At 47.9% G+C, this 27,985-nt stretch overlaps 1 protein-coding gene across 4 annotated transcripts in view; it reads right to left on the bottom strand.

Moving 5' to 3' along the window:
• LOC138252483 (zinc finger protein 189-like) overlaps positions 1–27,985 on the bottom strand; it is a 122,387-nt gene that overhangs the window by 65,718 nt on the left and 28,684 nt on the right. For all 4 annotated transcript variants that reach the window (XM_069205741.1, XM_069205744.1, XM_069205743.1 and 1 more), the window contains one exon: positions 6,114–6,245. In XM_069205741.1, the coding sequence (XP_069061842.1) occupies positions 6,114–6,245 (132 nt within the window). The remainder of the gene's footprint in view (positions 1–6,113; positions 6,246–27,985) is intronic.

The raw sequence follows: 27,985 nt of genomic DNA, 5'->3' as shown, positions 1-27,985 counted from the left end.
TATAAGGGGTGACCAGTATGCTAATTCGGGATGAAATACTGGGTTACCAGTATGCAGTGACAACATTAAGAGGAGAGAGAGAGCATAAGCACTGGGGTCCTGGTTAGCAGGAGCCCAGTGAAACAGTCAAACACACTGAGATACGGCAGAAATTAGGATTAACATGCTAAAAAGAGGGAACCTTCCTACACTTGTGTCCAGAACACAGGCAAAATGGCTTGCCCGCACTTACGAAGTCCAGGGTAAAATGGAGCTGGAGTTCGTAGGGGCACCTCTGCTCATGCAGGGGTGCCCTCACACACAGGTACTTACACCCTGCCCTCTGGGCTAGGAGGGCATGCCATAGGGGTGACTTACAGTGACCTTGTGCAGTGACCTGTAGTGAAAGCGTGCTTGCACCTTTTCATGCAGGCTGCAATGGCAGGCCTACAGACACATTTTGCATCAGCTCCCATGGGTGGCACAATACATGCTACAGCCCACTGGGAATCCCTGGGGCCCCAATACCCTGGCTATATAAAAGGGACTTACATGGGGGCACCAGTACACCAACCAAATTTAGGGGGGAGAGAGCACAGTCACTGGGGTCCTGGTTAGCAGGATCCCAGTGAACACAGTCAAAACACATTGACAGCAGGAAAAAAGTGGGGGTAACCATGCCAAAAAAGGGCACTTTCCTACACACTACATTAGCAGACATGTGCAAAGCAGCAATATGGTGGTCACCAGACATTTTCTGCTGCTGCTGCTTGGATGGTAATACCAGGGCAGAAACTCAAGTTCTGAAAAATGTGTTCAAGTTAAAAACCTCTCCGCATTGGTGACTGTACGAGTAAAGAGTAAACCTTTATCAAGGGTCCAATGCTTGTATTGTTTCACTGTTTTTGTACAGCACTTAAACATGCAGGAGTCACATCACAGGGCTTCAAGGGCGATACAGAAACAGGGTTGAAGCATAACCAGCTGAGAAGATTGGTAAATAATATAAGGAAGGTGAAACAAGATAATCAGCAGAGGGGGAAGGCCAAAGGCCACTGAGAACACTTGGCTCCTTGGTAACTTACCAAATAAAAGGCTACCTTTGGTAACAAGACTTCTGGTGGATACATAACCTTCCGGCAGATTGCTCATTTTGAGAGATAGTCTTCCAGACTTCGGACTCGATTGCAAAAGCTTTTCCCCAGCAATGTCTCTGCAGCGCTGCATGCAACTTCAGTACCGCGCCAGTCTCCGACATGGACCACACCAGAGTAAACTAGACACCATCTAATGCGGTGATGTCAGTTTGAGATATGTTTTAATGTCCCTGTGGGAATGAGGGGATCAGCCAAGAGCGCAACAAATGCAGAACATACTGTGCTTGCGTACTGTGCAATAATCATCAGGGAGCACAGGGTGGCATCTTCAGGAACATTATGTATCCACCAGACGAAGGTATGCTAACCACCATTAGATGACATGTTTACTTCTTTCTATGTCAAACCTTTAATAGCTATTAATGCATTTTGTATATTAAAAATAAATAAATATATATATATCAATCACAGACTTGCCAAGGGTAGACCTACTGGTTTTGCCAATTTGTTTCTGAATTGTAGGGGAGTTAGTGCTGATCTTTTGTCAATAATGTTGGTGTTCTAAATCTTGGGAGTATATACAGAGAAAGGTTCACTTCTACTCTTTTAGGTTTTCCCTACAGGATTCTTGCACTCTCAGCAAAACCGAACGCTCACAATAAACAAATCTTTAAAAATGGGTTTAGAGCTCGCCCATTATTTACCTTTGGTAGGCTTCTGTGTAACTTGCTTCTGATTGGTCATCGCCTCCAACTTCTTCCTGCTTTCATCAGGCCTGATGATGGAGCATAGACCCAGTACAGCTTTCTGTCTGCAGCAGGTGCCTTGCCACGTAACTAAGTACGCTGGTAAGGCCGAGGGGGAGCACATCAGCAATAGTTTGGGTCATGGTGGCTCAGGCCTCCTCCGAGACCATGAGCAACACTTGTTCAATCGAGTACCATACAATATGGGAATGCCAGCCCAATAGGGATATGGTGTGCACAGACCACAGTGCAAGGCTGATGGAAGAAAGCATCTTCTTCCCAAGGGTATCCAGTCTCTTGGATTCCCTAGTTGGTTGTATGGCAGGTAACGCACCAAGGTTTATTTTGGAGGTTGAGGCTTGCATCACCAAGCTCTCAGGTGTGGGCTTTTTGGCTAGGAATACTGGGTCCGCAGAAGTGGACTGTGGTGGGCAATGGTCTTGTGCACAGGAGTGTCTGTGTAGAGCTTGGCCCAGGCACGAGCAGGACATCAGTGAGCACTTCATTAAGGGGTTCTGTTTTAAACCTTGGGGTGCTTGTCAGGTTGACATTTCAACCTGACAGGCACCCCAAGGTTTGAAACTCACAGATTTCTTAGGTGACATCTCTAAGAAAGAAAAAAAAGGAGGCACACTGGAAAGTAAATGCCAAAAAAAAAGTCAGTCAGTCAAAAAAAGACCAAAGGTAGTTCGATCAATATCCACGCTGATGGCGTGGAAAAGAAGGAACTGAGGTCTGCGAGTCGGGGTGGTGCCTATTTAGGCACTGAGCATGTCACTGCTGGTGTTGATGACACTTACGATGTGAAACCGGAGCTGATCAGCGCCACCTACCATCATGCAGAGGTACTGTTCAAAAATGTCTAAGTCCAGTCTTGACTCCTGAGGAATATTCGATGGTCGGGAATCTGCAGCAATAGGTCTCTATCAGATACTGTTTTGCAGCTTTTAAACGAATAAAAGCGTGTTCACTTGAACTATACAAGCAACACTAAAACATAACAGAAATAAGGTCGAGAAAAAAAAGAGCTATGTTGCGGCCATCATGCACCACTCTTTTCCATTTACTTTAAGTTATAGAACATGGTTTGAAGTAAAGGCAAAAGCACCATCACACATGCAATATGTCTAAAAGCAAAAAAAAAAAAAAAAAAAAAGCAACAAAGCCAACAGATCTCGCATAGGTTAAACCTAAAGGCTTTGCCTTTTTGCAATGTTCGGTCCCCCGGCTTCCATATCCAGGTTTCTGGCCAGGTGCTGTCCCCAAGATGTGGCTAGTTTATTTACCAACTAAGATGAGGTTTTGTTGTTGGAGGCTTTCTTACTGATGCAGCTACTCTAGAAGATGATTCGGGCTGAAGGAAGAGCTAGGGTGGGTGCTGTGGTCAAATTTGTTAAAGCTGTGAGTGAGTCGTGGTTCTGCGTGGAGGATACCTTTCAGAGGTGCCAGGATGCTATTCGGGAGACCACCGGCCAGGATCTTGACTATGCCCAGATGTGAGAGGACGAAGGCATGTAGGCAGTAGAACGTTCCTTTCGAGAGTGACTTACCTCCCGTTCCCTGATGGCCTTTGGGTAAGTGGAGGCAGGAATCACAGATTGCAGAAATGTGCTCTCAACTCAGAGATCAATGCAGATGCCAATTGGATCCAAAAAAGTAATACTCTTCCGCACTTGCAATGAGGTTTGAATCCTGAAACTTCAGGGCAGACATCTGGCCTAGTCGCTGTCGAAATGGTGAGGTATTTTTTAGGCGAGACATTGAGAAAGCTCTCGATGTAAGTCAATGGGGTGCAGAAAAATGGCATCAGTGTATCCTGACGGTTCAGGTGGCATGGCGCCACCTGGGGCGCTGGACTGACATTGGAAAGGCAAAGTTTTTCTTGATCATTCTGAGGCCTGGAACGATTATTCTTAAGCGAGGAATCTGCAGGAAGAGGCATCAATTAGAAAAGGACGATTCCTTTCAGCTGCAGGACAAGACGAGTGGCCCTGTAATTTAATGATTGTTTTTTGTCACGAAGGGCATCCTAAACACAGCACTGGCTACAGGGAATGCCCCAACTGAGCTTTAATCTGAAGTGTTTTGTGTCTTCCTTTTTGAGAAGAGACCGCCAAGGACAGTGTGTAGTTGTATCTTAATCAATAAGACATTGGGCTTTCTTAGAGAACAGCAGGATGGAAAAGGCACTTAGTTTTAAACCCAATGACTGGTTCTCGAAACAGGGGATGGGCGAAGGTGCCTATATCTGGAGACAAAGTGTTGTGCAAGTTACATGTTTAGGCAAAACTAGAGCAATGAAAGCAGCTTCTCCATGGTACAGAACGTAAACAGTAACAATTGTGCTTACCACGAGCTCCTACGGACACACTGTGCGGTCCCACAAGACTGACTTAGGAAGCGCCACTCTCATTTCACTACGCATGCCCATAGCTTACAAATATCGAGGGATCTGCTACAACACTCAATGCCCTCGAAGGATGTAGCTACACAGGGTTAAAAAGAGTTTGGTAACCACAAACATGGAATCTCAACCCAATAAGAGGCGAATGCAAGTAGGCTGACGTTAAGAAGAAGATTACTCGACAGGAGAAACAAACGAGACTACGAAAAGGGTGGCATGGAAACACCCACCGCATGATATCGGTGAGAAAAGCCAATGCGGCCACTCATTTCACTGTACTAAAAAGCAGTTTGAGAGAGATGGCACCAAATGACAAGGCGGCAGCTTCTATCATCTCTTGCGGGAGGTAATCCAGATAGTGTCCACCAGTGCTCTCTTACTAAAAGCCGGCCTAAGTTACCAAAAAATGCTCCTCACAAATGCTTGGTTTGTAGGTCAGATATCCTACAGCTAAAAAATCCTTAAGATCATGAGATGGCTTCTTTAATGCTAGGTCTTTAAATATGAGGGAAAAACTGCAAATCCGCGAGACTTAAGTAAGATGGAAAACAACTCTTTTGCGGTGTTAAGGTTTTTTTTTCATGGTACCCAGGTACTAGTACGGGGATCAGTGATGGGCCAAAGGGCATGACGTTGGGGTGCTGGAAGACCATGGGGGTGGGCTAACAAAAGGGGTCTTGGCCACCTGTGGATGGAGGGTCTGGCCATGCCCTGCAGCCAAACCCACACTTCCTCGGCCAAGTTTGGGTGCCAGAGATTGTGAGGGATAGGCCTGGTAAAGAATGGTAATAAAATATTACTTTAGGTTGAAGAAAAAAAATCCTAGAAATTCACTGACAAAAACAAAAGTTAAAGTGATGTTATTGATAGGGAATGTTTTTTATATCTTACTTCATATTAATAAAACTGAGAAATTCACTGAAATAAATCAAAGGTTAAAGTGACTTTGTATTAAAAAAAAAAAAAAAAAAAAGATGATATTCACCTGTTAGTTAACTGATGTAACTACAACTTGTGTCCTAGAATAACTATAACTCGTGCCCTCGCAATACATTGCTTATTGCCTCACATATTACCTGACTTATCACATGTTCTACGGCATCACCGATAACATCAATGTGACGTAAAATGACATCGCTGATGACAACGCTGTGCATGACAGGGACACGAGTTATGGGTATGCCAGGGAATAACTTGTGAATTCCGGTCTTTTTTTCTTTTTTTTAAAGGTAACGTTTCACTGACATTTTACCTTACTGGAGTGTCACTTTAACCTTTGGATTTTTTCAGTTAATATATACTTATTAATCGTTATGGTTGCAGCCTTTCTTATCGGCCGCACTTAAAAATGCAGATCAAAACCCAGCCAGGTAACAACCACGCCTCAGGGCTGCACTCAAAATTAACCCATTTTTAAACACCTTTCTTTGGACAGATCAGCACAAGGAAAAGGCATACACATTCAACATAATCGATATAGGCGGGAAGATTTACTCATTAGGGTATTTGCTATTTCTGGGAGACTTTAAAGCGGACTGTAAATGTTCTTTAACTTTTATATAAGATGTTATGAAAAGCATTACTTCAGAAAGTTACTCGCTGTTACCAATGAAACTTCAACGCATACGAAAAGGAGTCGTTGAGCACGCACACCTTCCGACAGGAGCAGTGTGCTTAGATTACATTGAATACTCTTGGTTGGTTGTTGCCTGTCAGCTACGGCTGTACATTATGCTGGAGCCCTTGAAGTTGAGATTAAACCATGTTAAGCTTTAATACTAGCGGCCACTGCACTTCTGCAACTAGGAACCTGAGTGTTCAAAGCGGAAGAATTGAAAGTTAGTAAAGACAACCTTCACTTAATGCAGTCATGGACACTATACGTACCAGGGCGCACCATTACCAGTCGAGCGAGCACGCTCCGAGGTACTCGGGGAAGCACCCGACTGGGGTGTCTTAGCTGTATGCACTGGATGGGGTCAGGCATCTTGTCGTCCTGTGCAGCCGAGTCTTCCTTATCTGTGTGGGACAAGAAGGTTATTATTGAAGTAAATGTATGGTTTGACACTGGAGTAGAAATGCATTTATTGTACTATAACTAAATATAACAGGTGACAGCCTGACTTTTAAATCTTCCAAAGCTTCACACACAGATCAACAAACAGAGGAGAAAAACGTCAGGGGCCACCTAGTACCAGATTTGTCTGAGATTAGAAACCAGCACTGTTAATAGCAACTATATTTCCCCATACACACTTAGGCCTTCAAAAGTGTGGCGCGTCTTGTTCTGCACTGATGAAGTACCATCTCCTTTAACTGTGTGCACATTTATGGGCTCTCTTCTGCCTGCACTGAACCCCCTGGCTTGAGACTCTACCATGACCAAGACACTGGGATAACACCATGGAGGATCCCTGGACCCTGAATTCAAGGAGCAAATTCAGCAATTATTGCAACCATTTCTTCTGCAAGCACCATTACCTTGAATAGGGCACCCCCTTTAAACTCTTCTAACTATGGATTTAAAGAAATACAACCCAGAACCAGTTGTAAACTTTGCTGTTGTATTAGAAAGAACAAAAGGCCACACGTACAAAGCATTTTTCTAGTCTGCGAATCGGCCCATCTGTGACAAGAAAAATGCTTTTTGGAAAGTACAAAGCTCAAATTGGGATTCAGTAACTTTTTACCAAATCGCAATTTGGGTTTTGAGATGCCCTGAACACGCCACTTCCTAATACTGAATCTGAAGGGTATCTATTATTGTTTTGTGTCTGTGAATGTGGTCGCAAAACAACTGTAGCTAGCACCACTTTCCAACTGGTGTTAACCCATTCGCAAAGGGGAAGAGGTCTGTAAGGGAACCCTTCCCTTTGCAAATGCATGTGAAAACATTTTTTTAAGAGCAGGCAGTGGACCCACGGGCCACTGCCTACTCTTAAACAAGCATTTGCAGTACAACAGGCCGCGCATTAGCCAGAGTTAGAGCTGTTGGCGTTGTAAATGATAATAACAACCTCACATTTGGGGCCTTATAAATATTTAGCCATGCAGCACATTAAACCTTTATCAGAAATAAACTGTTTCTGCATTCTTCATACACATGACATTAGACTGTAATGGTCTGAACAGCCCCTACAGAGCACCACAGTAAAAATTGCATTTGGAAGAAACATGGTCATGTAACCATATATTCAGCCCCTAGAGGGCATAATCACATAAAAAATAATAAAGAACATTGTAGTGTAACCATATAATCAGCCCCTTAAGGGCATAGTGTATTACATATTTTCAGGCCTAGATGTCCCTGTAGAGTCAACAGCAGAAAGTGCAGTAACAGTGGACGTGGTTAGATGTCCCTGTAGAGTCAACAGCAGAAGGTGCAGTACCACTGGCTGTGGCTAGATGTCCCTGTGGAGCCAAAAGCACTCAGAGTACAGTGACACAGAACGCTGCCAGAACTTCTTCCGACGTTAGAAGCTCAGAAAATCCCCCAAACCCAGAAACGGCTGGAAAACTACCAGGTCCTCATTGAAAATGCCTGAAATATATAGCTATGCCCCACATTAAATCTTTATCAGAAGTAAACTGGCTTTGTGCATTAGCAGAAGATGTAATACCACTGTTCTTGGCTAGATGTCCCTGTGGAGTTAGTAGTGTCTTATGGGCAATTATCATCCTTCAGCCCTTGGAGAGCATAGTGCATTACACATTTGCAGGCCAAGCAAGGCTGTCAGAATATTGTTACAAAAAAGGCCCTTAGAACACAAACTCCTCTCAGTTGTAAAAACAAACATTCCAGTTATAAGAGAGCTTAAATATGCATTGATTTTTATGCCCACTCTAACCTAGTGTGACCCATACGATGCCCTGGACATAAAGAGCACATCTTTCTGAATGTTTTGGTGGTGGTCCCATTGCCCTAGGACACCATAGACTGAAATATGGGCAAAATGTGTTCTAAAAGTAATGCTTGCAAAGCATTATGGGGTGAGTTTCCCAGAGTGCTGTGAATATTGTAATATCGGCTTTCCCGCTGATGAGGATTCATTCCTGGGTCAATTTCATGCTATATAAAGCCACACAAAATATGAACAAAACACACTCCCGACACAACCACTTGTAATTACTGATTATGCAAAGTAAAGACCAAGTGAAGGGCAAACGCGGAAAACTAACTGCGCGCGTGAACACAAGAGCTTACTGACAAACGAGAGAGGCAGGAAACAAAGAAAAATAGTGCGTCCAAGCAACAGAAAAACATTCCAGGCGTCATTAAACTGTACTTGGCCGATGCTCCTCAGCAAAGTACAGGAAGTGACCTATCTGCTGCCAAACCAGTTAGAAAGCAGCAAAACAACAGTGATACTGCCTTCAACCTATGGGAAGCGGCAGGCGGGAGCAAAGTCCTATACTCCATCCAACAGGTCTTGCAGACAGCACATGTGCTCTGTATAAGCTCTACCCAAAAATGAAATAAACGTTTCATTTTTCTTTTTAAACGCATCTTTTTTTACTTTACGGGGCTGCATTTAAGAAAAAAAAGATTGGTTTATTTAAAGCCAATCACAGACATGGTAAAGAAAACGGGCTGCATTTAAGAAAAAAAATAAGATTGGTTTATTTAAAAACTATCACAGGCATGGTGGTGTGCTGACCCCAGCAGGCCACCATCCGTGTCATTTTTGTGATTCCCAGTGGGTCGCAAATTGCGACCTACCTCATTAATATTAATGAGGTAGGTCTATTTGCGACCCACCGGGTATATCAAAAGAAACTCAATGGAGTTTCTTAAATTTAGAATTGCAATTTCCAAACAAGTATGCCCTCAGCTTCTTCAAAGCCCACATCAGAGCAAAGGACTGCCTTTCTATGGCTGACCAACGCTTTTCCCTGGGGGTCAACCTTCTGCTTATAAAGTTACAGGTTGATCCTGGCCCTCTGTATTAAGTTGTGCGAGTACTGCCCGAATCCCTACCTCAGAAGCGCCAGTCTGTACTATGAACTGCTTGGAGTAGTCAGGGCTTATTAAAATAGGAGCAGAGTGCATGGCCTGTTTAAGGTCATCAAAAGATTTCTGGCAGCTAGCTGTCCACAAAACTTTCTTAGACATTCTCTTGGAAGTGAGGTCATTAAGAGGGGCTACAATGGAGCCACGGTTCTTAATGAACCTCCTGTAGTACCCAGGTAATAGGGGACGTTCAATCCGGATCAGTCCTGTAGTAGCTGAATCTGGCCTCCACCTACCAGGTGCCCCAGATACCACCTTCCTCTGCTCTATCTGGCACTTAGAGGCCTTGATAGTAAGACCCGCCCTTTGCAGAGCCTTTAAAACATTCCCTAGGTGGACCAGGTAATACCCCCAGGTGGAGCTAAAGACAGCTATGTCGTCCAGATAAGCTGCACTGAAGCTTTCCATCCCTTGGAAGACTTTATTCTCTAGCCTCTGGAATGTGGCAGGTGTATTTTCCAAACCAAATGGCATCACAGTAAAGTGATAGTGGCCACTAAGGGTGGAAAATGCTGTTTTTGACTTGGCATCCTTTGATAATCTGATCTGCCAGTAGCCAGCAGTCAGGTGCCAAGATACCTGGTAGATGCCAGTGTATCTATAAGCTCATATGCCCTAGGGATAGGATGAACATCTGTCTTAGTAACAGTGTTAAGACCTCTGTAGTCTACACAAAACCTCATTTCTCTCTTGCCACCTTGGGAGTGGGGTTTTAGGACAAGCACTACAGGGCTAGCCCAAGGGCTATCTGAGGGTTCAATGACTCCTAGGTCAAGCATCTTCTGAACTTCAGATTAGATGCATGACCTTACATGGACAGGTTGTCTGCAAATCTTGCTTTTAGTAGGCAAACTGTTCTCTGTGACAATGGTGTGTTCATACTAAGTGGTCTGACCAGGTGTTCGGAAGAACAGTTCTGAAAACTGCCCTTGGAGGTTTCTGCAATCCTCCTTTTGGGACTCAGAGAGGCAGTCAGCTTGGACTACCCCATCAACTGAGCCATCAGTTGGATTGTGGGAGAAGAGGTCAGGGAGAGGGTCACTCTCTTCTTCCTGTCCCTCATCAGTAGCCACGAGCAGAGTGATTTCTTACCTGTCATAATAGGGGTTGAGGCGGTTCACATGAAGCACCCTTTGGGGGCTTTTTGGGAATGCCAAGGCCTATCACGTAGTTAACCTCGCCCTTTTTCTCCACAATGGTGTGGGGACCACTCCACTTGCCCTGGGAGTCACAGGCTCCAGGACCCACACTTTCCACCGTGGCTGGTAGACAGAAAAGCCTTCTGGTCATGCCATTGTTTCTGTAACTCCTGGCTGGCCTGAAGGGTTTTACTAGCCCTTTTCATGTACTCAGCCATCCTTGAAATAAGGCGAAGCACATAATCCGCTATGTCTTGTTTGGGAAGCTTGAGAGGTTGACCCAGCCTTTTCTAAAAAGAGCAAGGAGACCCCTAACAGGGTGCCAAAACAGAAGTTCAAATGGGCTGTAGCCCACACCCTTCCGAGGGACCTCCCTAAAGGCGAAGAGGAGGCATGGTAGCAGGGCATCCCATCTCCTTCTGAGCTTTTCAGAGCGTCCCATTATCATACCCTTGAGAGTTTTATTAAACCTCTCCACTAAGCCATTGGTATGTGGCTGGTAAGGAGTGGTGAACTTGTAAGTTCCACCACACTCCTTCCACATGGCTTTTAGAAAAGCAGACACGAAGTATGCACCTTTGACTGATACCACCTCTTTAGGAAAGCCCACTCTTGAAAGATGCCAAGAATGGATTTTGCCACTGCAGGAGCTATAGTGGTCCTTAGAGGAAGGCCTCTGGGTACCTTGTGGCTTGGTCCACTACTACGAGTATAAGCCTGTTCCTAGAGGCTGTTGGAGGGTCCAGGGGGCCAACAATGTCTACCCCAACCCTCTCAAAGGGAACCCCAACCACAGGAAGTGAAATTAAGGGGGCCTTTGGGGGTGCCACCTGTAGGAAAGTACCATCTTGCCTGGCATGTTACCCCCATTTTTCACTATATATATGTTGTTTTAGTTGTATGTGTCACTGGGACCCTGCCAGCCAGGGCCCCAGTGCTCAGAAGTGTGCCTGAAAGTGTTACCTGTGTTATGACTAACTGTCTCACTTAGGCTCTGCTATCCAGAACCTCAGTGGTTATGCTCTCTCATTTCTTTCAAATTGTCACTAACAGGCTAGTGACCAATTTCACCAATTTACATTGGCATACTGGAACACCCTTATAATTCCCTAGTACATGGTACTGAGGTACCCAGGGTATTGGGGTTCAAGGAGATCCCTATGGGCTGCAGCATTTCTTTTGCCACCCATAGGGAGCTCTGACAATTCTTACACAGGCCTGCCACTGCAGCCTGAGTGAAATAACGTCCACGTTATTTCACAGCCATTTACCATTGCACTTAAGTAACTTATAAGTCACCTATATGTCTAACCTTTACCTGGTAAAGGTTAGGTGCAAAGTTACTTAGTGTGTGGGCACCCTGGCACTAGCCAAGGTGCCCCCACATTGTTCAGGGCAAATTCCCCGGACTTTGTGAGTGCGGGGACACCATTACACGCGTGCACTACACATAGGTCAATACCTATATGTAGCTTCACAATGGTAACTCCGAATATGGCCATGTAACATGTCTATGATCATGGAATTGCCCCCTCTATGCCATCCTGGCATTGTTGGCACAATCCCATGATCCCACAGGTCTGTAGCTCAGACCTGGGTACTGCCAAACTACCTTTCCCGGGGTTTCACTGCAGCTGCTGCTGCTGCCAACCCCTCAGACAGGTTTCTGCCCTCCTGGGGTCCAGCCAGGCTTGGCCCAGGATGGCAGAACAAAGGACTTCCTCAGAGAGAGGGCGTTACACCCTCTCCCTTTGGAAAAAGGTGTCAGGGCTGGGGAGGAGTAGCCTCCCCCAGCCTCTGGAAATGCTTTCATGGGCACAGATGGTGCCCATTTCTGCCTAAGCCAGTCTACACTGGTTCAGGGACCCCTCAGCCCTGCTCTGACGCGAAACTGGACAAAGGAAAGGGGAGTGACCACTCCCCTGACCTGCACCTCCCCTGGGAGGTGCCCAGAGCTCCTCCAGTGTGCTCCAGACCTCTGCTATCTTGGAAACAGAGGTGCTGCTGGCACACTGGACTGCTCTGGGTGGCCAGGGCCAGCAGGTGACGTCAGAGACTCCTTCTGATAGGATCCTTCAGGTGTTGCTAGCCTATCTTCTCTCCTAAGTAGCCAAACCCTCTTTTTGGCTATTTAGGGACTCTGCTTTGGAGATTTCCTTAGATAACGAATGCAAGAGCTCGTCAGAGTTCCTCTGCATCTCTCTCTTCACCTTCTGCCAAGGAATCGACTGCTGACCACGCTGGAAACCTGCAAAACTGCAACAAAGTAGCGAAGACGACTACTGCAACTCTGTAACGCTGATCCTGCCGCCTTCTCGACTGTTTTCCTGGTGGTGCATGCTGTGGGGGTAGTCTGCCTCCTCTCTGCACTAGAAGCTCCGAAGAAATCTCCCGTGGGTCGACGGAATCTTCCCCCTGCTACCGCAGGCACCAAAGAACTGCATCACCAGTCCCCTGGGTCTCCTCTCAGCACGACGAGCGAGGTCCCTTGAATCCAGCAACTCTGTCCAAGTGACTCACACAGTCCAGTGACTCTTCAGTCCAAGTTTGGTGGAGGTAAGTCCCTGCCTCCCCACGCTAGACTGCATTGCTGGGAACCGCGACTTTTGCAGCTACTCCGGCCTCTGTGCACTTCCGGCGGAAATCCTTTGTGCACAACCAAGCCTGGGTCAACGGCACTCTAACCTGCATTGCACGACTTTCTAAGTTGTCCTCCGGCGGCGTGGGACTCCTTTGTGCAACTTCGGGTGAGCACCGTTTCACTCCTCTTCGTAGTGCCTGTTCCGGCACTTCTGCGGGTGCTGCCTGCTTCTGAGAGGGCTCCTTGTCTTGCTGGGCGCCCCCTCTGTCCCCTGACGCAATTGGTGACATCCTGGTCCCTCCTGGGCCACAGCAGCATCCAAAAACGCTAACCGCACGACTTGCAGCTAGCAAGGCTTGTTGGCGGTCTTTCTTCAGGAAAACACTTCTGCACGACTCTCCACGGCGTGGGGGATCCATCCTCCAAAAGGGAAGTGTAGGAGGCTGGACTGGCTTGTAGTGAGTACCAAGGGGTACTTGCACCTTGCACCAGGCCCAGTTATCCCTTATTAGTGTATAGGGTGTCTAGCAGCTTAGGCTGATAGATAATGGTAGCTTAGCAGAGCAGCTTAGGCTGAACTAGGAGACGTGTGAAGCTACTACAGTACCACTTAGTGTCATATGCACAATATCATAAGAAAACACAATACACAGTTATACTAAAAATAAAGGTACTTTATTTTTATGACAATATGCCAAAGTATCTTAGAGTGTACCCTCAGTGAGAGGATAGGAAATATACACAAGATATATATACACAATAGCAAAAATATGCAGTATAGTCTTAGAAAACAGTGCAAACAATGTATAGTTACAATAGGATGCAATGGGGAAACATAGGGATAGGGGCAACACAAACCATATACTCCACAAGTGGAATGTGTAGGAAGTTGGCTCTGTATGTGCTATTTCAAAGTAAGGAATAGCATGCACAGAGTCCAAGGGTTCCCCTTAGAGGTAAGATAGTGGCAAAAAGAGATAATACTAATGCTCTATTTCGTGGTAGTGTGGTCGAGCAATAGGCTTATCCAAGGAGTAGTGTTAAGCATTTGTTGTACATACACATAGACAATAAATGAGGTACACACACTCAGAGACAAATCCAGCCAATAGGTTTTGTTATAGAAAAATATCTTTTCTTAGTTTATTTTAAGAACCACAGGTTCAAATTTAACATGTAATATCTTGTTTGAAAGGTATTGCAGGTAAGTACATTAGGAACTTTGAATCATTTCAATTGCATGTATACTTTTCAAGTTATTGACAAATAGCTACTTTAAAAGTGGACACTTAGTGCAATTTTCACAGTTCCTGGGGGAGGTAAGTTTTTGTTAGTTTTACCAGGTAAGTAAGACACTTACAGGGTTCAGTTCTTGGTCCAAGGTAGCCCACCGTTGGGGGTTCAGAGCAACCCCAAAGTCACCACACCAGCAGCTCAGGGCCGGTCAGGTGCAGAGTTCAAAGTGGTGCCCAAAACACATAGGCTAGAATGGAGAGAAGGGGGTGCCCCGGTTCCGGTCTGCTTGCAGGTAAGTACCCGCGTCTTCGGAGGGCAGACCAGGGGGGTTTTGTAGGGCACCGGGGGGGACACAAGCCCACACAGAAATTTCACCCTCAGCAGCGCGGGGGCGGCCGGGTGCAGTGTAGAAACCAGCGTCGGGTCTGTAATGGAAGTCAATGGGAGATCTAGGGATCTCTTCAGCGCTGCAGGCAGGCAAGGGGGGGGTTCCTCGGGGAAACCTCCACTTGGTCAAGGGAGAGGGACTCCTGGGGGTCACTCCTCCAGTGAAAGTCCGGTCCTTCAGGTCCTGGGGGCTGCGGGTGCAGGGTCTCTCCCAGGTGTCGGGACTTAGGATTCAAAGAGTCGCGGTCAGGGGAAGCCTCGGGATTCCCTCTGCAGGCGGCGCTGTGGGGGCTCAGGGGGGACAGGTTTTTGTACTCACAGTCTTAGAGTAGTCCTGGGGTCCCTCCTGAGGTGTTGGATCGCCACCAGCCGAGTCGGGGTCGCCGGGTGCAGTGTTGCAAGTCTCACGCTTCTTGCGGGGAGCTTGCAGGGTTCTTTAAAGCTGCTGGAAACAAAGTTGCAGCTTTTCTTGGAGCAGGTCCGCTGTCCTCGGGAGTTTCTTGTCTTTTCGAAGCAGGGGCAGTCCTCAGAGGATGTCGAGGTCGCTGGTCCCTTTGGAAGGCGTCGCTGGAGCAGGATCTTTGGAAGGCAGAAGACAGGCCGGTGAGTTTCTGGAGCCAAGGCAGTTGTCGTCTTCTGGTCTTCCTCTGCAGGGGTTTTCAGCTAGGCAGTCCTTCTTCTTGTAGTTGCAGGAATCTAATTTTCTAGGGTTCAGGGTAGCCCTTAAATACTAAATTTAAGGGCGTGTTTAGGTCTGGGGGGTTAGTAGCCAATGGCTACTAGCCCTGAGGGTGGGTACACCCTCTTTGTGCCTCCTCCCAAGGGGAGGGGGTCACAATCCTAACCCTATTGGGGGAATCCTCCATCTGCAAGATGGAGGATTTCTAAAAGTTAGAGTCACTTCAGCTCAGGACACCTTAGGGGCTGTCCTGACTGGCCAGTGACTCCTCCTTGTTGCTTTCTTTGTTCCCTCCAGCCTTGCCGCCAAAAGTGGGGGCCGTGGCCGGAGGGGGCGGGCAACTCCACTAAGCTGGAGTGCCCTGCTGGGCTGTGACAAAGGGGTGAGCCTTTGAGGCTCACCGCCAGGTGTCACAGCTCTTGCCTGGGGGAGGTGTTAGCATCTCCACCCAGTGCAGGCTTTGTTACTGGCCTCAGAGTGACAAAGGCACTCTCCCCATGGGGCCAGCAACATGTCTCTGGTGTGGCAGGCTGCTGGAACTAGTCAGCCTACACAGACAGTCGGTTAAGTTTCAGGGGGTACCTCTAAGGTGCCCTCTGTGGTGTATTTTACAATAAAATGTACACTGGCATCAGTGTGCATTTATTGTGCTGAGAAGTTTGATACCAAACTTCCCAGTTTTCAGTGTAGCCATTATGGTGCTGTGGAGTTCGTGTTTGACAAACTCCCAGACCATATACTCTTATGGCTACCCTGCACTTACAATGTCTAAGGTTTTGTTTAGACACTGTAGGGGTACCATGCTCATGCACTGGTACCCTCACCTATGGTATAGTGCACCCTGCCTTAGGGCTGTAAGGCCTGCTAGAGGGGTGTCTTACCTATACTGCATAGGCAGTGAGAGGCTGGCATGGCACCCTGAGGGGAGTGCCATGTCGACTTACTCGTTTTGTCCTCACTAGCACACACAAGCTGGCAAGCAGTGTGTCTGTGCTGAGTGAGAGGTCTCCAGGGTGGCATAAGACATGCTGCAGCCCTTAGAGACCTTCCTTGGCATCAGGGCCCTTGATACTAGAAGTACCAGTTACAAGGGACTTATCTGGATGCCAGGGTCTGCCAATTGTGGATACAAAAGTACAGGTTAGGGAAAGAACACTGGTGCTGGGGCCTGGTTAGCAGGCCTCAGCACACTTTCAATTGTAAACATAGCATCAGCAAAGGCAAAAAGTCAGGGGGCAACCATGCCAAGGAGGCATTTCCTTACACAACCTTTCCCAAGAGAGTCTTCATTTTCTAAGTGGAAGAACCTGGAAAGGCCATCTGCATTGGCATGGGCAGTCCCAGGTCTGTGTTCCACTATAAAGTCCATTCCCTGTAGGGAGATGGACCACCTCAACAGTTTAGGATTTTCACCTTTCATTTGCATCAGCCATTTGAGAGGTCTGTGGTCAGTTTGAACTAGGAAGTGAGTCCCAAAGAGGTATGGTCTCAGCTTCTTCAGGGACCAAACCACAGCAAAGGCCTCCCTCTCAATGGCACTCCAACGCTGCTCCCTGGGGAGTAACCTCCTGCTAATGAAAGCAACAGGCTGGTCAAGGCCATCATCATTTGTTTGGGACAAAACTGCCCCTATCCCATGTTCAGAGGCATCAGTCTGCACAATGAACTGCTTAGAATAATCTGGAGCTTTTAGAACTGGTGCTGAGCACATTGCCTGTTTCAGGGTGTCAAAGGCCTGTTGGCATTCCACAGTCCAGTTCACTTTCTTGGGCATTTTCTTGGAGGTGAGTTCAGTGAGGGCTGTCACAATGGATCCATATCCCTTCACAAACCTCCTGTAATACCCAGTCAAGCCAAGGAATGCCCTGACTTGAGTCTGGGTTTTTGGAGCTACCCAGTCCAGAATAGTCTGGATCTTGGGTTGGAGTGGCTGAACTTGGCCTCCACCTACAAGGTGGCCCAAGTAAACCACAGTTCCCTGCCCTATCTGGCATTTGGATGCCTTGATAGAGAGGCCTGCAGATTGCAGAGCCTTCAAAACCTTCTTCAGGTGGACCAGGTGATCCTGCCAGGTGGAGCTAAAGACAGCAATATCATCAAGATAAGCTGTGCTAAAGGACTCCAAGCCAGCAAGGACTTGATTCACCAACCTTTGGAAGGTGGCAGGGGCATTCTTTAAACCAAAGGGCATAACAGTAAACTGATAATGCCCATCAGGTGTGGAGAATGCTGTTTTCTCTTTTGCTCCAGGTGCCATTTTTATTTGCCAGTACCCTGCTGTCAAGTCAAAGGTACTTAAGAATTTGGCAGCACCTAATTTGTCTATGAGCTCATCAGCTCTTGGAATTGGATGAGCATCTGTCTTGGTGACAGAATTGAGCCCTCTGTAGTCCACACAAAACCTCATCTCTTTCTTTCCATCTTTGGTGTGAGGTTTGGGGACTAAGACCACTGGGCTAGCCCAGGGGCTGTCAGAGCGCTCAATTACTCCCAGTTCCAGCATCTTGTGGACTTCCACCTTGATGCTTTCCTTAACATGGTCAGATTGTCTAAAGATTTTGTTCTTGACAGGCATGCTGTCTCCTGTGTCCACATCATGGGTACACAGGTGTGTCTGACCAGGGGTTAAGGAGAAGAGTTCAGGGAACTGTTGTAGGACTCTCCTACAATCAGCTTGCTGTTGGCCAGAGAGGGTGTCTGAGTAGATCACTCCATCTACTGTGCCATCTTTTGGGTCTGATGACAGAAGATCAGGGAGAGGTTCACTCTCTGCCTCCTGATCCTCATCTGTTACCATTAACAGATTCACATCAGCCCTGTCATGGAAGAGCTTAAGGCGGTTCACATGGATCACCCTCTTGGGGCTCCTGCTTGTGCCCAGGTCCACCAAGTAGGTGACCTGACTCTTCCTTTCTAGTACTGGGTAAGGGCCACTCCATTTGTCCTGGAGTGCCCTGGGAGCCACAGGCTCCAGAACCCAGACTTTCTGCCCTGGTTGGAACTCAACCAGTGCAGCCTTTTGGTCATACCAAAACTTCTGGAGCTGTTGGCTGGCCTCAAGGTTTTTGGTTGCCTTTTCCATGTACTCTGCCATTCTAGAGCGAAGGCCAAGTACATAGTCCACTATGTCCTGTTTAGGCTCATGGAGAGGTCTCTCCCAGCCTTCTTTAACAAGGGCAAGTGGTCCCCTTACAGGATGACCAAACAGAAGTTCAAAGGGTGAGAATCCTACTCCCTTCTGTGGCACCTCTCTGTAAGCGAAAAGCAGACATGGCAAGAGGACATCCCATCTCCTTTTGAGTTTTTCTGGGAGCCCCATGATCATGCCTTTTAATGTCTTGTTGAATCTCTCAACCAAGCCATTAGTTTGTGGATGGTATGGTGTAGTGAATTTATAAGTCACTCCACACTCATTCCACATGTGCTTTAGGTATGCTGACATGAAGTTGGCACCTCTGTCAGACACCACCTCCTTAGGGAAACCCACTCTGGTAAAGATACCAATGAGGGCCTTGGCTACTGCAGGGGCAGTAGTCGACCTAAGGGGAATAGCTTCAGGATACCTGGTAGCATGATCCACTACTACCAGGATATACATATTTCCTGAGGCTGTGGGAGGTTCTAGTGGACCAACTATGTCCACACCCACTCTTTCAAAGGGAACCCCCACCACTGGAAGTGGAATGAGGGGGGCCTTTGGATGCCCACCTGTCTTACCACTGGCTTGACAGGTGGGGCAGGAGAGGCAAAACTCCTTAACCATGTTGGACATATTGGGCCAGTAGAAGTGGTTGACTAACCTCTCCCACGTCTTGGTTTGTCCCAAATGTCCAGCAAGGGGAATGTCATGGGCCAATGTTAGGATGAACTCTCTGAACAGCTGAGGCACTACCACTCTCCTAGTGGCACCAGGTTTGGGGTCTCTGGCCTCAGTGTACAGGAGTCCATCTTCCCAATAGACCCTATGCGTTCCATTTTTCTTGCCTTTGGACTCTTCAGCAGCTTGCTGCCTAAGGCCTTCAAGAGAGGGACAGGTTTCTTGTCCCTTACACAGCTCCTCCCTTGAGGGTCCCCCTGGGCCTAAGAGCTCAACCTGATAAGGTTCAAGCTCCAAAGGCTCAGTTCCCTCAGAGGGCAGAACTTCTTCCTGAGAAGAGAGGTTCCCTTTCTTTTGCTGTGTTGCAGTTGGTTTCCCAACTGACTTTCCTTTCCTCTTGGTAGGCTGGGCCATTTTTCCAGACTCCAGCTCTACTTTTTCACCCTGTGCCTTGCATTGTGCTCTGGTTTTCACACACACCAGTTCAGGGATACCCAGCATTGCTGCATGGGTTTTTAGTTCTACCTCAGCCCATGCTGAGGACTCCAGGTCATTTCCAAGCAGACAGTCCACTGGGATATTTGAGGAGACCACCACCTGTTTCAGGCCATTGACCCCTCCCCATTCTAAAGTAACCATTGCCATGGGATGTACTTTTTTCTGATTGTCAGCGTTGGTGACTGTGTAAGTGTTTCCAGTCAGGTATTGGCCAGGGGAAACCAGTTTCTCTGTCACCATGGTGACACTGGCACCTGTATCCCTCAGGCCTTCTATTCTAGTCCCATTAATTAAGAGTTGCTGTCTGTATTTTTGCATGTTAGGCGGCCAGACAGCTAGTGTGGCTAAATCCACCCCACCCTCAGAAACTAGAGTAGCTTCAGTGTGGACCCTGATTTGCTCTGGGCACACTGTTGATCCCACTTGGAGACTAGCCATACCAGTGTTACCTGGATGGGAGTTTGGAGTGGAACCTTTCTTGGGACAGGCCTTGTCTCCAGTTTGGTGTCCATGCTGTTTACAGCTATGACACCAGGCCTTTTTGGGATCAAAGTTTTTACCCTTGTACCCATTGTTTTGTGAAGAGGCTCTGGGCCCACCCTCCTGTGCAGGTTTTTGGGGGCCTGTAGAAGACTCTTTACTATTTTTAGTTTTGGTTGTCTCATCACCCTTCCCCTGAGGAGTCTTTGTGACCCCTTTCTTTTGGTCACCCCCTGTTGAAGTCTTGGACACCCTTGTCTTGACCCAATGGTCCGCCTTCTTTCCCACTTCTTGGGGAGAAATTGGTCCTAGGTCTACCAGATGCTGATGCAGTTTATCATTGAAACAATTACTTAACAGGTGTTCTTTCACAAATAAATTGTAATCATAATTACAATCATAATCATCATCATAATTACTTACACCACTGCCTTGAATCCAACCATCTAGTGTTTTTACTGAGTAGTCTACAAAGTCAACCCAGGTCTGGCTCGAGGATTTTTGAGCCCCCCTGAACCTAATCCTGTACTCCTCAGTGGAGAATCCAAAGCCCTCAATCAGGGTTCCCTTCATGAGGTCATAAGATTCTGCATCTTTTCCAGAGAGTGTGAGGAGTCTATCCCTACACTTTCCAGTGAACATTTCCCAAAGGAGAGCACCCCAGTGAGATCTGTTCACTTTTCTGGTTACACAAGCCCTCTCAAAAGCTGTGAACCATTTGGTGATGTCATCACCATCTTCATATTTTGTCACAATCCCTTTGGGGATTTTTAACATGTCAGGAGAATCTCTGACCCTATTTATATTGCTGCCACCATTGATGGGTCCTAGGCCCATCTCTTGTCTTTCCCTTTCTATGGCTAGGAGCTGTCTCTCTAAAGCCAATCTTTTGGCCATCCTGGCTAACAGGAGGTCATCTTCACTGAGAGCATCCTCAGTGATTTCAGAAATGTGGGACCCTCCTGTGAGGGACTCACTATTTCTGACTAACACAGTTGGAGACAGGACTTGAGGGGTCCTGTTCTCCCTATTTAGGACTGGAGGAGGGACATTGGCCTCCAAGTCACTAATTTCTTCCTCTGTGATGTCATCATCAGAGGGGTTGGCTTTTTCAAACTCTGCCAACAGCTCCTGGAGCTGAATTTTGGTAGGTCTGGAGCCAATGGTTATTTTTTTGATATTACAGAGAGACCTTAGCTCCCTCATCTTAAGATGGAGGTAAGGTGTGGTGTCGAGTTCCACCACCTGCATCTCTGTATCAGACATTATTTTGCTAAGAGTTGGAAGACTTTTTAAAGAATCTAAAACTGTTTCTAGAATCTAATTTCAAACTTTTAACAAACTTTTAAACTCTAAAAGACAATGCTAAACAGGGACTTAACACACAAGGCCCTAGCAGGACTTTTAAGAATTTAGAAAAATTTCAAATTGCAAAAATGAATTTCTAATGACAATTTTGGAATTTGTCGTGTGATCAGGTATTGGCTGAGTAGTCCAGCAAATGCAAAGTCTTGTACCCCACCGCTGATCCACCAATGTAGGAAGTTGGCTCTGTATGTGCTATTTCAAAGTAAGGAATAGCATGCACAGAGTCCAAGGGTTCCCCTTAGAGGTAAGATAGTGGCAAAAAGAGATAATACTAATGCTCTATTTCGTGGTAGTGTGGTCGAGCAATAGGCTTATCCAAGGAGTAGTGTTAAGCATTTGTTGTACATACACATAGACAATAAATGAGGTACACACACTCAGAGTCAAATCCAGCCAATAGGTTTTGTTATAGAAAAATATATTTTCTTAGTTTATTTTAAGAACCACAGGTTCAAATTTAACATGTAATATCTTGTTTGAAAGGTATTGCAGGTAAGTACATTAGGAACTTTGAATCATTTCAATTGCATGTATACTTTTCAAGTTATTGACAAATAGCTACTTTAAAAGTGGACACAGTGCAATTTTCACAGTTCCTGGGGGAGGTAAGTTTTTGTTAGTTTTACCAGGTAAGTAAGACACTTACAGGGTTCAGTTCTTGGTCCAAGGTAGCCCACCGTTGGGGGTTCAGAGCAACCCCAAAGTCACCACACCAGCAGCTCAGGGCCGGTCAGGTGCAGAGTTCAAAGTGGTGCCCAAAACACATAGGCTAGAATGGAGAGAAGGGGGTGCCCCGGTTCCGGTCTGCTTGCAGGTAAGTACCCGCGTCTTCGGAGGGCAGACCAGGGGGGTTTTGTAGGGCACCGGGGGGGACACAAGCCCACACAGAAATTTCACCCTCAGCAGCGCGGGGGCGGCCGGGTGCAGTGTAGAAACCAGCGTCGGGTCTGTAATGGAAGTCAATGGGAGATCTAGGGATCTCTTCAGCGCTGCAGGCAGGCAAGGGGGGGGTTCCTCGGGGAAACCTCCACTTGGTCAAGGGAGAGGGACTCCTGGGGGTCACTCCTCCAGTGAAAGTCCGGTCCTTCAGGTCCTGGGGGCTGCGGGTGCAGGGTCTCTCCCAGGTGTCGGGACTTAGGATTCAAAGAGTCGCGGTCAGGGGAAGCCTCGGGATTCCCTCTGCAGGCGGCGCTGTGGGGGCTCAGGGGGGACAGGTTTTTGTACTCACAGTCTTAGAGTAGTCCTGGGGTCCCTCCTGAGGTGTTGGATCGCCACCAGCCGAGTCGGGGTCGCCGGGTGCAGTGTTGCAAGTCTCACGCTTCTTGCGGGGAGCTTGCAGGGTTCTTTAAAGCTGCTGGAAACAAAGTTGCAGCTTTTCTTGGAGCAGGTCCGCTGTCCTCGGGAGTTTCTTGTCTTTTCGAAGCAGGGGCAGTCCTCAGAGGATGTCGAGGTCGCTGGTCCCTTTGGAAGGCGTCGCTGGAGCAGGATCTTTGGAAGGCAGGAGACAGGCCGGTGAGTTTCTGGAGCCAAGGCAGTTGTCGTCTTCTGGTCTTCCTCTGCAGGGGTTTTCAGCTAGGCAGTCCTTCTTCTTGTAGTTGCAGGAATCTAATTTTCTAGGGTTCAGGGTAGCCCTTAAATACTAAATTTAAGGGCGTGTTTAGGTCTGGGGGGTTAGTAGCCAATGGCTACTAGCCCTGAGGGTGGGTACACCCTCTTTGTGCCTCCTCCCAAGGGGAGGGGGTCACAATCCTAACCCTATTGGGGGAATCCTCCATCTGCAAGATGGAGGATTTCTAAAAGTTAGAGTCACTTCAGCTCAGGACACCTTAGGGGCTGTCCTGACTGGCCAGTGACTCCTCCTTGTTGCTTTCTTTGTTCCCTCCAGCCTTGCCGCCAAAAGTGGGGGCCGTGGCCGGAGGGGGCGGGCAACTCCACTAAGCTGGAGTGCCCTGCTGGGCTGTGACAAAGGGGTGAGCCTTTGAGGCTCACCGCCAGGTGTCACAGCTCTTGCCTGGGGGAGGTGTTAGCATCTCCACCCAGTGCAGGCTTTGTTACTGGCCTCAGAGTGACAAAGGCACTCTCCCCATGGGGCCAGCAACATGTCTCTGGTGTGGCAGGCTGCTGGAACTAGTCAGCCTACACAGACAGTCGGTTAAGTTTCAGGGGGTACCTCTAAGGTGCCCTCTGTGGTGTATTTTACAATAAAATGTACACTGGCATCAGTGTGCATTTATTGTGCTGAGAAGTTTGATACCAAACTTCCCAGTTTTCAGTGTAGCCATTATGGTGCTGTGGAGTTCGTGTTTGACAAACTCCCAGACCATATACTCTTATGGCTACCCTGCACTTACAATGTCTAAGGTTTTGTTTAGACACTGTAGGGGTACCATGCTCATGCACTGGTACCCTCACCTATGGTATAGTGCACCCTGCCTTAGGGCTGTAAGGCCTGCTAGAGGGGTGTCTTACCTATACTGCATAGGCAGTGAGAGGCTGGCATGGCACCCTGAGGGGAGTGCCATGTCGACTTACTCGTTTTGTCCTCACTAGCACACACAAGCTGGCAAGCAGTGTGTCTGTGCTGAGTGAGAGGTCTCCAGGGTGGCATAAGACATGCTGCAGCCCTTAGAGACCTTCCTTGGCATCAGGGCCCTTGGTACTAGAAGTACCAGTTACAAGGGACTTATCTGGATGCCAGGGTCTGCCAATTGTGGATACAAAAGTACAGGTTAGGGAAAGAACACTGGTGCTGGGGCCTGGTTAGCAGGCCTCAGCACACTTTCAATTGTAAACATAGCATCAGCAAAGGCAAAAAGTCAGGGGGCAACCATGCCAAGGAGGCATTTCCTTACAGAATGCGAACCACGAATGGACCCCAAACCTATGTGACCTTGTAGAGGGTCGCTGGGACTATTAGAAAATAGTGAGAGTTAGAAAAATAACCCTCCCCAAGACCCTGAAAAGTGAGTGCAAAGTGCACTAAAGTTCCCCTAAGGACAAAAGAGTCGTGTTAGAGGAATAATGCAGGAAAGACACAAACCAGCAATGCAACAACTGTGGATTTCCAATCTAGGGTACCTGTGGAACAAGGTGACCAAGTCCAAAAGTCACAAGCAAGTCGGAGATGGGCAGATGCCCAGGAAATGCCAGCTGCGGGTGCAAAGAAGCTTCGACTGGACAGAAGAAGCTGAGGTTTCTGCAGGAACGAAAAGGGCTAGAGACTTCCCCTTTGGTGGACGGATCCCTCTCGCCGTGGAGAGTCGTGCAGAAGTGTTTTCCCGCCGGAAGGACGCCAACAAGCCTTGCTACACGCAAATCGTGCGTTTGGCGTTTTTGGACGCTGCTGGGGCCCAGGAGGGACCAGGAGGTCGCAAATTGGACCTGAAGAGAGAGGGGACGTCGAGCAAGACAAAGAGCCCTCGCTGAAGCAGGTAGCACCCGGAGAAGTGCCAGAAACAGGCACTACGAGGATGCGTGAAACGGTGCTCGCCGAAGTTGCACAAAGGGGTCCCACGTCGCCGGAGACCAACTTAGAAAGTCGTGCAATGCAGGTTAGAGTGCCGTGGACCCAGGCTTGGCTGTGCACAAAGGATTTCCGCCGGAAGTGCACAGGGGCCGGAGTAGCTGCAAAGTCGCGGTTCCCAGCAATGCAGCCAGCGAGGTGAGGCAAGGACTTACCTCCACCAAACTTGGGCTGAAGAGTCACTGGACTGTGGGGGTCACTTGGACAGCGTCGCTGGATTCGAGGGACCTCGCTCGTCGTGCTGAGAGGAGACCCAAGGGACCGGTAATGCAGCTTTTTGGTGCCTGCGGTTGCAGGGGGAAGATTCCGTCGACCCACGGGAGATTTCTTCGGAGCTTCTGGTGCAGAGAGGAGGCAGGCTACCCCCACAGCATGCACAAGCAGGAAAACAGTCGAGAAGGCGGCAGGATCAGCGTTACAGAGTTGCAGTAGTCGTCTTTGCTACTATGTTGCAGGTTTGCAGGCTTCCAGCGCGGTCAGCGGTCGTTTCCTTATCAGAAGGTGAAGAGGGAGATGCAGAGGAACTCGGATGAGCTCTTGCATTCGTTATCTAAAGTTTCCCCAGAGACAGAGACCCTAAATAGCCAGAAAAGAGGGTTTGGCTACCCAGGAGAGAGGAAAGGCTACTAACACCTGAAGGAGCCTATCAGCAGGAGTCTCTGACGTCACCTGGTGGCACTGGCCACTCAGAGCAGTCCAGTGTGCCAGCAGCACCTCTGTTTCCAAGATGGCAGAGGTCTGGAGCACACTGGAGGAGCTCTGGACACCTCCCAGGGGAGGTGCAGGTCAGGGGAGTGGTCACTCCCCTTTCCTTTGTCCAGTTTCGCGCCAGAGCAGGGGCTAAGGGGTCCCTGAACTGGTGTAGACTGGCTTATGCAGAATTGGGCACATCTGTGCCCAACAAAGCATTTCCAGAGGCTGGGGGAGGCTACTCCTCCCCTGCCTTCACACCATTTTCCAAAGGGAGAGGGTGTCACACCCTCTCTCAGAGGAAGTTCTTTGTTCTGCCATCCTGGGCCAGGCCTGGCTGGACCCCAGGAGGGCAGCTGCCTGTCTGAGGGGTTGGCAGCAGCAGCAGCTGCAGTGAAACCCCAGGAAGGGCAGTCTGGCAGTACCAGGGTCTGTGCTACAGACCACTGGGATCATGGAATTGTACCAACAATGCCAGGATGGCATAGAGGGGGCAATTCCATGATCATAGACATGTTACATGGCCATATTCGGAGTTACCATGGTGAAGCTACATATAGGTAGTGACCTATATGTAGTGCACGCGTGTAATGGTGTCCCCGCACTCACAAAGTTCAGTGAATTGGCTCTGAACAATGTGGGGGCACCTTGGCTAGTGCCAGGGTGTCCTCACACTAAGTAACTTTGCACCTAACCTTTACCAGGTAAAGGTTAGACATATAGGTGACTTAGAAGTTACTTAAGTGCAGTGTAAAATGGCTGTGAAATAACGTGGACGTTATTTCACTCAGGCTGCAGTGGCAGGCCTGTGTAAGAATTGTCAGAGCTCCCTATGGGTGGCAAAAGAAATGCTGCAGCCCATAGGGATCTCCTGGAACCCCAATACCCTGGGTACCTCAGTACCATATACTAGGGAATTATAAGGGTGTTCCAGTAAGCCAATGTAAATTGGAAAAAATGGTCACTAGCCTGTTAGTGACAATTTGAAAGTAATGAGAGAGCATAACCACTGAGGCTCTGGTTAGCAGAGCCTCAGTGAGACAGTTAGGCACCACACAGGGAACATATACATGCACACCTATGAGCACTGGGGCCCTGTGTGACAGGGTCCCAGTGACACATACATATAGGCCACAAACCTATGAGCACTGGGGTCCTGACCAGCAGGATCCCAGTGACACATAACAAACATACTGAAACCATAGTGTTTTCACTATGAGCACTGAGGCCTGGCTATCAGGATCCCAGTGAGACAGTGAAAACAGTGACAAACACCCTGACATACACTCACAAACAGGCCAAAAGTGGAGGTAACAAGGCTAGAAAGAGGCTACCTTCTCACAGGAAGTCTCTAGCCCTTGTCGTTCCTGCAGAATCCTCAGCCTCTACTGTCCAGTAGCAGCTTCTTTGCACCCACAGCTGGCATTTTCTGGGCATCTGCCCATCTCCGACTTGCTTGTGACTTCTGGACTTGGTCCCCTTGTTCCACAGGTACCCTCGACTGGAAATCCATCGTTGTTGCATTGCTGGTTTGTGTCTTTCCTGCAGAATTCCCCTATCACGACTTCTATGTCCTTTGGGGAACTTTAGTGCACTTTGCACTCACTTTTCAGGGTCTTGGGGTGGGCTATTTTTCTAACCCTCACTGTTTTCTTACAGTCCCAGCGACCCTCTACAAGGTCACATAGGTTTGGGGTCCATTCGTGGTTCGCATTCCACTTTTGGAGTATATGGTTTGTGTTGCCCCCTATCCCTATGTGTCCCCATTGCATCCTATTGTAACTATACATTGTTTGCACTGTTTTCTAAGACTATACTGCATATTTTTGGTATTGTGTACATATATCTTGTGTATATTTGCTATCCTCATACTGAGGGTACTCACTGAGATACTTTTGGCACATTGTCATAAAAATAAAGTACCTTTATTTTTAGTATATCTGTGTATTGTGTTTTCTTATGATATTGTGCATATGACACTTGTGGTACTGTAGGAGCTTCACTCGTCTCCTAGTTCAGCCTAAGCTGCTCTGCTAAGCTACCATTATCTATCAGCCTAAGCTGCTAGACACCCTATACACTAATAAGGGATACCTGGGCCTGGTGCAAGGTGTAAGTACCCATTGGTACTCACTACAAGCCAGTCCAGCCTCCTACACCACCTGTCTGGAGCGACAATACTCCTTTGTGTCTTCTACCTGCGCAGACTCACTAGCCCCCCCCAGAAAACACATCGCCACCCGCAACATCAAGAATGCCCCATGGTTCACCACGAACTCCAAGACTCCAAGCGCAAATGCCGCCAAGCTGAGAAAAAATGGCGACAAGAACCCTCTACAACCAACTTCTC

The sequence above is a fragment of the Pleurodeles waltl genome, chromosome 1_2 (genome assembly GCF_031143425.1).
Source record: "Pleurodeles waltl isolate 20211129_DDA chromosome 1_2, aPleWal1.hap1.20221129, whole genome shotgun sequence".
Taxonomy (NCBI): Eukaryota; Metazoa; Chordata; class Amphibia; order Caudata; family Salamandridae; genus Pleurodeles; species Pleurodeles waltl.
Note: the sequence above shows the minus strand (reverse complement) of the source record. Positions and strands in the feature narration are given on the sequence as shown.